The sequence below is a fragment of the Vulpes vulpes genome, chromosome 15, assembly GCF_048418805.1.
Source record: "Vulpes vulpes isolate BD-2025 chromosome 15, VulVul3, whole genome shotgun sequence".
Classification (NCBI taxonomy): domain Eukaryota; kingdom Metazoa; phylum Chordata; class Mammalia; order Carnivora; family Canidae; genus Vulpes; species Vulpes vulpes.
Genome location: NC_132794.1, coordinates 93544022 through 93554696, shown reverse-complemented (window position 1 = coordinate 93554696; position 10675 = coordinate 93544022). Strand labels below are relative to the sequence as shown.

The window sequence follows — 10675 nt, the reverse complement described above, 5'->3', positions numbered from 1 at the left end:
GCCAGGTCGATGGACGACTCGGCAGAGGGTCGATCCCATTTCCGGGGAGAATCCACCTCTGTGACCCCGGGGAGCGCAGGTGGTTGGTCAGAAGAGGGCTCAGCGCCGGCCCTCCCGGGGCCCGCGTCCTCCTCGGGCGCCTGGGCAGCCAAGCGCTACTCTTCATCACAGGGATCTGGGGATGGGAGTGGGGGGACGCGAAGGTGGGGACAAAAAGGCACGAAGCGGCTCCAAGACGGAAGGCCGGCGGGGGGCGCTGGGCTCCCTTCCCGGCCTCCGCGGTCCGGAGCCCGCTCGGCGCCCCGGGCTGGCGGGGGGCGCGGCGGGCGCGGGTCTGCAGGCCGGGCCGCAGCCCCCTCCCCCGGCCCCGAGCCGAGCCCCTCCCCTCCCCCGGGCCGAGCCCCTCCCCTCCCCTCCCCTCCCCTCCCCTCCCCTCCCCTCCCTCCCTCCCTGCCGGCCCGGCCCCGCCTCCGCCTCCTGCGCCCACAGCCTCCGCCGGCGCCGAGCCCCCCAGCCCGAGCGCGGCGAGGGGGCGCCGCCAGCCGCTCCCGGCGCGCTGACAGCAGGCTCGGGGCCCCCGCCCCGTCCCCGCCGGAGGGACACACCCCCGCCCCTCCTCCGCTCCGCCAGTTCCCGCCGGACCCGCGGGCGGCCAGAGCGGGCGGGCGGAGAGCGGCGGCGGCGGCGGCGGCGGCGCGGGAGGGAGGGAGGGAGGGAGGGAGGGAGGGAGGGAAGGGGCGCGGGGCCCACGGAGCCGCCCACGGAGCCGCCCACGGGCCGCCCACGGGCCGCCCGCACCCCCGCACCGTCCGCGCCCCGGGGCCGTGCCCGAGGGCGCCGGGGCCCGGCCGCGGGAGCAGGAGCGGCCGCCCGGCCGGGATGAGAAGGTGACGCCGCCGGAGGGCGCCGCTCGCTTCCCCGGGGGGCAAGATGCTGGCCTACTGCGTGCAGGATGCCACGGTGGTGGACGTGCAGAAGCGGAGGAGCCCCTCCAAGCACTACGTGAGTCCTGCCCGCGCGAGCCCTGCGGGGCCCGGCCGCAGACCGCGGTGCCCCCAGGCCCGGAGCTGGCCGGGCAGCGTCCCTGCAGGCTGATCCCAGGGAAGCCTTCCCTGCCCTTCTCCACTCCTGCCGCCCCCCGATTTCTTTTTTTGGCATTGGAATTGGCAAGTGGCTGCCCTTGTCTGTTAGACGGTGAAGTCATCCGTGCGCCTGAGCTTTGATGGATGGTGGGGGGAGCCTCGCCAAACCCCGGCTGAGAAGCTCCGCGGGGAAGGAGCATCTCCCCGGCCCTCCCTGGGGCTTGGGCCGCCCAGGCTGACGGGGCCGCGAGGCTTTGGGGGTCGCCGGGGGCGGGGAGCCCCGCGCTGTCCTGGGCTCCGGCTCCCTAGGCGGGCTCTGGGGGCCCAGGGAAGCCGCCGCGCCCCCGCCCCACCTCCACCCTCGGCCCCCAGCTTTGGCTTCCTTCTTCACGTCATTGTGTCCGTCGGTGTGAGGAGAATTGTGGCTTTTCCTTTCATCCCTTCCCTGGACGTGACCCTTAACCGGGTTCATTTCCTCTTAAGTGATGCTCCGTCTCCAGACACGGGGAGGCCAGTGTTTGCCCTGGTCTCCAAGGAACGGCTGGCTGCCCCTCCCCCTTCCTGCCCCGCGATTAATGAGAAGGGGCTAAGGTTGATTGAGCCGAGCTGCAGGGACGGGGTGACCCGTCCCCTTTCATCTCAGCCGGTCCTGTCTTCCCATCCTTCGCACCTTGGGAAGTAAACATGCTGTCCTTGACGGCTGAGGACGCCTGTCTGAAGCTTTGCCCCTACTTGAGATAGAAGGCACAGCCAGGCATCTAAAGCAGGAGGACCGCCTCTTACTTGCAAGTTAGGCACTTAAAGGGGGTATTCAGAATGCCCAAAGCATTCATTTTAACTGTTAGAACAGGTTGTAGGGTGCTGCCCTAGACTGCACAGTGATCTCTGAGAAATGCCTTTCATTTCCCTGTTGAAAGAGGCCCGGGTTTTGTGCCAATGTCAGCCTCAAGCTACTCTTTCTGTCTTTATCACCAATAGCTCTGAACTTTGGGTGTTTGTCTTTTTGCAGTCTTTGGGGGGAGTGCAATAAATGGGCCAGGGCTCAGATTGGAGAGGAGGTAAACTAAGGAGTCTGGTTCCTGACCAGACAGAGAGGTGAGGTGGGTGCCTGTGGGAGAGTTGTTCCTTTCCTGTTATCTGGCTCAGCAAGCATCTTCATTTCAAGAAAGCTGCCATTTCAAGAAAGCTTGTTTCGGAGGACTTGGGTCACTAGGTGGGCACCTACTCCAGGTACAGATAGATGTCCATTTGAACCTCCCAGCCCTTAGTATCAAGTTGGCCTCACTAACTGTTTTTCTTACATGTCACAGGCTAAGTTTTAGGGGTTCTCTTTGTAGTCCTCAGTGAAGCCTGGCCTACTTTCAACAGATGGCACTCTCTGCTCTGAGACCCAGGCGGGTGCTTTCCCCCTGCTCTCGATTTTTAGTGAAACATCACATCTTAGCTCTAACCAGTGATGTCCAAGATTACAAGTTAGGGTGTACTGGCAACAAGCCAGAAATGTTGCTAAAGCAAGAGAGAACCCACCACAGACAGTAGTGGGAGGGTGGTTAGTGCTAGGGCTCTGAGGTAGAGGGTCTTATTCAAAGCCTTGGTCAAGTACTAACTAGCTTTGTGACTTTGAGCAAGTTATTTAACCTCGTGGGAGGGTTCCTCATTTTTAAAGTGAGGATGATAATAGTACCTATTTCATAGGGTTGTCTGGAGAATTAAATGAGATCATCCATGAAAAGCACTTAGCACAGTTCCTGGCAGAGAACAGGCACGCACTAAATGGTAGCTTATTATTGGTGAGATTCTGACTAAGAAAGCACTTTTGAAAAGTAGCTATTAATGGTCTGGCAAAAAAGGAAGAAAGATTTTGGGTTTTAAGATTGATAATAACTTGTTCTATGTGAAAAACACAAAAGTCCTGTGTAATTCCCTTGAAATGATCATTGCCTCCCTTTTTATGGACAGTGTTTCCCAGGACATCTATGCTTCCCATGTAAGAATTGGCATTATGTTTGGGGCAGGGAGTGATGTCACTGAACAGTTGGGGCCATCCAGAGCTCTAAACTAAGGTTGTAGAAAACAATTAAAGGAGAAAGTGTTATATGTTGTGGAATTGTGGAGCTGGCCGGACTCATGAGGCTCAACGCCTTCATCTGACAGATGGGGAAACTGAGAACCAGAAGGGGGGGAAGTCACTTGCAATCTAGCTCTTCACGGCACCTAGGTTTACCTGGCGTTTTGCCCAGGGTGTGGGTTTTGTTTGTCAAAGTACCTTCAGTCTGGTTGGAGTTGACCAGGAAGACAAATATCTGGTGATCGTAAGAGGTTCCTACATATTTGGGGCATTAATGGGGCATAATATAAGGACAGGGGGCCTAATAATAGATAGTGTCAGCAGGGCTCATAGGGACAGGAGAAACAGGTTGGGGGAGCCTGTGCCTCTGAAGCTTAGGATCTCCTCCTCTCTTTGCCCTTGCACAGTGGATGCCACACACCAGAAGTCAAGTGTTCTGTGTAAGGTACACTCTGGTGTGGGTGGCTGGCAGGACGCGCTGCGCCCAAGTCACAGATGTTCTGGAAGTCCTCTGCACTGGAGAAGCGTGCCCCCTTCCCGCCTCTCCTCCACTGATGGTGAATTCTTAGTCTGTGGTTTGGCAAATTGCAGAGCAGAGAGGTTTTATGGGATGTGCACGTTAGCCGAAGCTGGCTGATGAGAGGCCTGGGGCCCAAGCAGGAGGCTGTTCTGCTGGCTCCAGAACACTGGGAATACACTGCAAAGTTTTTTTCTCAGGACATCGGGCAAAGGGTGTGCTTGTCTCCAGGACAAGGGGGAGCTCCTTGGACACCAAGGGTCTTATAACTCTAGTCTGATTATGGAAGATGGGCAAGTGGCTTCTATTATTTGGATGGTGCTGTCAGCCCTTGCTTCCTTCCTCTCTGCCAAGCCCCTAATTGGGTGGGGTTTGGGGAAAGTGGGCACCTGCTGCTTAGGTCAGGCTCACTGGCATAGAGTTGGGTTCCTCTCTTAGCTTTTATGAGCTGCCCCTGGGGAGACCTTAGGTAAAGTGCCTTTGGTTTCAGGCTGCTTGTCTTTCAAATGGTCCTGATAATGCTGGATGCAACCTGCAGATTACTTCATTTGGAAGTCTTCTATAAGATATCAGTGCAAGTTTACCATAATTCTTTGCAGTCACATGTACATGCAGGTGTATGTCAAGTCCTATGGTGGTGGAGAGAAGCTCATTTCTCTAGAACAAGCAAATTATTTGTTTGGATTTGGGAGGCATTGTGCTTTTACAGTAGTTTCCTTTCTTGATTGTTTATTTCAGACAAGTACCAGTCATGAACGTTCTGATCCTCTACAGGACTCTTTCAGGAATGCAAATAATACCCAGTGTTAGTAGTTACCATTGGTGGTGCCAAATACTTAACGTGCACAATTTCCTGTGATTCCTACGGTTCATCGAATATATCCTAATGCACCCTAACCTGGGGTAGGCGCTTTGATTCCTTTAGACAGATGGATGAACTTGGAGAGGTTGGAGATTGCCCTGCATCTCCCAGTTAGGACAAGGCAGATCTGGGTAAACTCAGGTTAGCTTGCCTCCCAAGGAGGATATGGACCTAAAATGGAGCCCTTTCTCAACTTGAGTCAGGGTAGGGGAGACCAGGCTCAGGCTCACATGTCAGCGGGAGAGCAGTGCGAGGTGTTAATTGAGGACCACCTCACTGTATGGGACATTCGCCTTATGCTACAGGTGTGAGTTTGTGAAGGCAACAGAGGGCGATCACGGTGAGGCAGGGTGAATGGAGCAGACCCAGGATGATGGCTGGTCCCCACGGATGTGGGAGGTGATAAATTACGGATCAACACTGTGGAAATAGTACATTCTCCTGAGTGTTTAAATCATCACAGAATTTGGTCTTGGTCCTGGGAGTACATTTTTAGGAATTGGCTCCAGACCCATTCATTTCTCTGCCGTTCAGTTTTTCTCTAAGCGCTTTGAGTGTGGATCCAGTGTTATGGTGGGAGAAAGACATGTAGCTGCAGAAGAGGCAATTCTCAGGGCCAGTTCCTTTCCTGAACAAGTGCTGTGGGGGCAGATCAGGGTTTGAATCCCGCCTCTGGTGCCTCCTGGCAGTGCCACCCTGGGCCACCCACTCTGAGCCTCAGTTTCCCCCACTCGTAACTTCACAGAGCTTTTGGAAAGTTGATTTGAGATAATTTTGGGTAAAGCATTCTACTTAGTACCTGGCCCCTGTCACTCATGTTCAACGTCTATGAGTTTCCATCTGCTGTTCCTTCCATCTGGCAATCACCAGAAAGCTGGAGTATGCTTTGGACTTGGTAGGTGAAGCTGAGAGAAAAGAGAAGGCTGAGGCAAGAAGGAAGGACCAGCTGCTCATAGTGTGATGGGAAATTGGGCAACGTGCCCAGTGGAGAACACCCAACACACAAGAGAAACAGATAAACAAGGAACAGCTGTTCAGACCTGGAGGGCTTCCTGGAGCCCATCTAGCGATGGCTGCCTAGTAAGCTGAGCAGAAGGGAAGCCATGTGGGTTGAGGTTGAGGAGTAAAGAGGTGGTCCTGTAAGGGCAAGGTCAACATAGGATCTTAGCCCCAAGGTCAGTGCTGCACGTCGGTTACCACTCCTGCCCGGTCTCTTTCTCTCTTTGTCTCTGTCTCTCCCTCTTACACACGTGCACACACACAAGAACTGTTTCTTCTCCTTCTCCAAGGAGGCAAGTGATCCAGGGGTGATTCACAGATCTGACACAGCTTCCTGCTCATGGAACAACCAGCCACATCCTGCTGGCTGTTGGAATAGGAGCGCGACCAGCCATTTATCATGACCCTTTTGGGAGCTGAGTGGGGGTTTGGGGGGGACAAGTCAGGATCAGAGTCACTGTGTGTGGTGGCAGGCAGAGGAGAGGTAAAGGGAAGGGAAAAATAAACCTATTTGATGTCACGGGAGACTGATTCCAGCTCCAGAAATATAAGTGCCAGCTGCCGCATTTTCCGAAGAGATATTCTGGGGCCAGCGTGAGTTAATGGCCAGCGGAGGCCATGAATTAGAGGAGTGTTAGGACTTAGGGGACTGTACAGCAATCCTCTGGAAATTGCCTTCTAATTTCCTCAGCCTGAGTCACTGACCAGCCTAGTGCTTGGCCAGAAAAAGTCTCACAGGCAACTGTGTTCCCTGTTGCCTCTTAATTAAACAAAATCAAGCAAATAATAGAGCTATACATACAGTAGTCACACTTACTCCTCTTGAGTTCTGAGAATCCAGGAAAGGGATAATGGTTTAGGACAGGGATCCAGGGAACAGGAAGGACAAGGGGTGTGTGTGTGTGGGAAACGAGGTGGAGCTCTGGCTTTGGAAATAGGTTCTGAGTCAGGGCCAGAGGTGTTCTCTGCCATAGCAATCGCCAAAAATAATGGAAGCGTCCAGTAGGGTGATCAGCATTTCAAGAGGTGATTCCCAGAGCTGCATGTGACTTCTCACTGGGGCCAGGCTGCTGCTGCCTGCAGTGAAGTCAGTGTCAGGAAAGCAGGTGAATGGAGAGGTCAGGGGCCTGGACACATGCACAGGGGGGCCATTGGGTGAACCTCTTTCACACCCCTGAGTAACTGCTAGGCAAGGCACCACTTTGGCAATGAGCGCTGAGCAGAGTCCCGTGAGGTTGTCAAGATGCACAGTGAGGAGAGAAGGGGAAGAATCAATATGTGAGTACTTACCATATGTCTGGCAGTATAGACGATACCTTTCAGAGGACCTTTTATTTGAGCTACATTGCCACCATGTGAGGTAGGGAGGTGTTTTTTTGTTTTATTTTAAAGATTTTATTTACTTATTAGAGAATGCATGCAAGAGAGAGCATAAGCAAGCAGAGCAGCAGGCAGAGGGAGAGGGAGAAGCAGGTTCCCCGCTGAGCAGGGAGCCTAATGTGGGGCTGGGACCATGACCTAGGCCAAAGGCAGATGCCCAACTGATTGAGCCACCTAGGTGCCCCGGTAGGGAGGTGTTTTTATATCTGCTTTGTAGATGTAGAAATTGAGGCTCAGAGTGTTTTTGTGACTCTCAGAGTATTGAGTGGCAAGGCTGGGATTCTTACCCTGGTCTTGGACATGGAAGTCTGTGAGCCTGTGCCCTCTTCCCCATCAGAGAGAGAGGGGGATGAAAATAAGCAAGGAGTGCCAGTAGATCCTGCTGAGAGGGTGACATGTGCACCTGGAAGGCCGTGTTGTGAGGGAGCATCTTGGGCTCTGCTGTCCATTGGCTGGAAGCCTGTCTCCACCACTGGCCACCATGGGGCCCGGCGCAAGCTACTCCTCTCTTGGGAGCTCAGGTTCCTCAAGCAATGTGGGGAAACGAGGACTTAGCTTGTATGGTGGTGGCGATGATTAAGTGAGTTAATAAATGTGAAGAGTTGAAGAGCTAAGAACCTACTTGTATGTGTGAAACACAACAGAGGTACTTGCTTTAATAATAATTAAGTCCTAAAGCTTTTCAGGAGGGGGAGTGCTCTCTGTGAACTAGAGTTTTCAGGGAAGGCAGGCTCACGATGGGCTTTGAGGAGTAATTAGGATTTGGCTGGGAAGGAGTAGGATTTAGGTGGGAAAAGAGGGGAAGGGCATTCTAAGAAAGGAAAAAGCAAAGGGACTGGATGGAGGTGGGCTATGCTAGGAAAATGTGGCCAAAACCCACCTGGAGGAGAAGGATGAGGAGGAAGGCCGGGGCCAGCTTCTGAGAGCCTTGAATGCCAGCGGATGGAATTCAGTTTTGTTGTGTAGACACCTCTACCCAGTAATCCTTGGGAGGGGAGCTGACTGTCCTTGTGGGATCCTTCTGGTGGGCCCCAGGGCTGGGGTGGTTCTTGCAGCCATAGCTGGAACAGAAGTAAGAACTGGAGCAGTTTTTCTAGTTCTGCATTGGGGACGCTTTTGTTGGCAGGACAGACCCCAGCCCTCTCTGTTTATAGCTCTTCCTCGGAGGGGTCAGGCTGCCTCATAAAAGTTGATTGCACCCCAGACGTCTTGGGTAGGGGCGCGAAGGGTGGAGGAGGAGATGAGGGAGCAGCATGGAGCAGGGTGCAGGCTGCTTTGGGCAACACCCGTGGAGGGCTCTGACCCACGGGGCCTGGTGCAGCAGTGGTGTGCCGAGTGGGATAATTTCCATCCACATTCCCCAGCATTGCCATGGAAATACCCCAGTGGCAAGAGAGAGGAAACCCCTAACCTATTTGTTTTTAAATAACTTTTAGCTCCCCACCTCTTTAAATAAATTTATTTATTCTTTTTTCAGTTGAACTCTACCCCCAGTGTGGGGCTCAAAATCATGACCCCAAGATCTAGAGTCTCTCACTCCACTGACTGAGCTGACTAGACGCCCCAGGAAACCCCTCTCCTCATAGGGCCTGGGGGCTAGTCCTAAACAGCTTGCTGGGAGCCAAGGTTGTCACCCCAAACATTCACACTCATGTTGCCTTCTACTTCAATATTTCTCTGAACTGGTTTTAGTTTTAAATATGGTGCTTCAAACTACCTCTTCATTTAAACCCCTGCCACACCCCTGCCAGATATTCCAGTAAGCCCGATTCTTTGGGGGGAATGTAATAATAAATAGAACAGCTAACATTTCTAAATGCTTTCTACGTGCTAAGAGTTTTACATGGAAGCTCCCAAAACAGTTCCCCAAAGCGTGTCGTTCCTGCTAGTGTCCACATTGTCCTGGTGAGGATGCTGAGGCTCAGAGAGCTTAAATAAATTGCCAAATACCATGCATCTAATAAGCTGCATATGGACAGGGGCCTGCTGACTCCAAAAGCTGCCCTGTCCCACAGCTCCTCACAGCCCTTACTCACATCTTATTCCTGGGAAGACTGGGTCCCAAGCCTGGCTGACTGGCTTTTCCAGATGTGAGAGCCTCCACATATCACCTTCCCCTTCTAGATCTCCAGTTGCCCATCTAGAAATTAGGGTGATTGCTTCCTTGCTGGTCCACCTTGCAGAGGGGAGGGTGGGTGTGAAAGCTGTTTGGGGAAACGCTGGGCCCAAAGAAAGCAGTTGCTCCCCAGATCCCTCAGTTGGGTTTCTTATGCAGATGGGGCTAGGAATGCTTTACAAAGGGGAGCTGTTCCTGACCTCCAGGAAATGTTCATGTAAGCTGCCCCAGCCACGCTCCTTCTCCTGAGAAGCCTTGTAGCCAGGGTGGACGAGGTTCACCTTCGGCCCTCATTGAAGACGTCTTCTAGAAATCCGCCTCTGGAAACTGCACTTTGCTGCTCTCCACACCTGTCATTTTTGTGAATGGAAAGAGACAGACCTATTTCCAGGCACGTATCCTGCTACTGTTACCTGAGGGGAGGAAGTGACATCAGGCGCTGAGTTAGCAAAGGGGAAACAGCTGGGCAGTCTGCCCCTTCACTTGGCCCTTTCTCTGGCCCTTTGCTGTCATTTCCCTTTGGCCGGTGAGGAAGCCATCCTCCCCAAGCCTGGGTGGAGGGACACGGTGGGGTGGGGTCGGAGTCCCTTCCTCTGTGTGTGTCAGTGCAGCATGAATTATGCAGTGGGGCATCTGAGGCCCTCCAGTCTGTCTCTGGGGTCCCTGGAGCCTGGCAGAGATAGAACACTCAACTTCAGGGAGAGAGGGGTGGGCTCCAGTGGACTTGCAGGGTGTTCCAGGTGGGGTTAGGGATGGCGAGGGTGTGGGCTGGTCTGTACTTCAGCCTATCGCTGGTGGTCCCTGGTGGAGAGCCCTCACTGTTCCATTTTTCTAGGAGTATTTTCACTTAGTCATAAAAGAGACCTTGGCCTGTCATATGTGGGCATCATCATCCCACAGCTACCACACACTGAATTCCTATTTCGGGCCAGGCACTGCTAGACATTTTACTTAGAATCTCTTGTCCCCACACCAGCCCTGAAGGCACGTGTTTCTAGCCCCATATTACTCATATGGAAACTGAGGTGCAGAAAGTTCAGATTGCATTGTTCATCACGCACAAAGCCAGGTGTGTTTGACCCCCTGTCCCCAGCCTATGCCTGTTTCACGCTGTCACACTGCTTGACACGCTTGGTCCTTCTCCAGGGCTGTCCCAGGGGTAGCGGGGGTTCCTGCTGCCTGAACATGCTGTCCTCCTGTGGCAAAGCATTCTTTGTTGAGAAAGCCTGCCTTGCTGCTTTTGCCCACCTAAGGGTTCTAAGCATGAAGGGATTGTCCCTGTTATGTGAAGTGGCTGCTTTGTAAAGTCTTTCATGGTAGGCCCCATTCCGACCAGCTTTATTCTGTTTCCTGATGGCCCAGGCCCAAAGGGCTATTTTAAGGGACTTGCCTGTGTGGGAGAATTTCTCATTATAACAACAGAGAAGGCGGCCTAGCTGGCCTGGCATGGTGCTGGCAGCAGGACTCTGACAGAGTGAGACTCTTTCCTGAATTCTGTCCCCCGGGCTGGTATCGATTCATTCAGCTCTCAGCACGGTGCCTGGCACCTGGAAGGGACACAGACAGCCATTTGGCAGCAAGGGCAGTTCCAGAGCTGACTGCCCAGGGATTTCTGCTGCCTGAAGGCCCAGTGGATTGGCAAACAGATCCT

General features: G+C 53.7%; 1 protein-coding gene across 4 annotated transcripts in view; it reads left to right on the top strand.

Annotated features, from left to right (window-relative positions):
- Nucleotides 1-816: 816 nt before the first annotated feature.
- SH3PXD2A (SH3 and PX domains 2A) overlaps nt 817-10675 on the top strand; it is a 230006-nt gene continuing 220147 nt past the window's right edge. For all 4 annotated transcript variants that reach the window (XM_072739898.1, XM_072739897.1, XM_025993170.2 and 1 more), the window contains exon 1: nt 817-1002. In XM_072739898.1, the coding sequence (XP_072595999.1) occupies nt 931-1002 (72 nt within the window). In that variant the 5' untranslated portion in view covers nt 817-930. The remainder of the gene's footprint in view (nt 1003-10675) is intronic.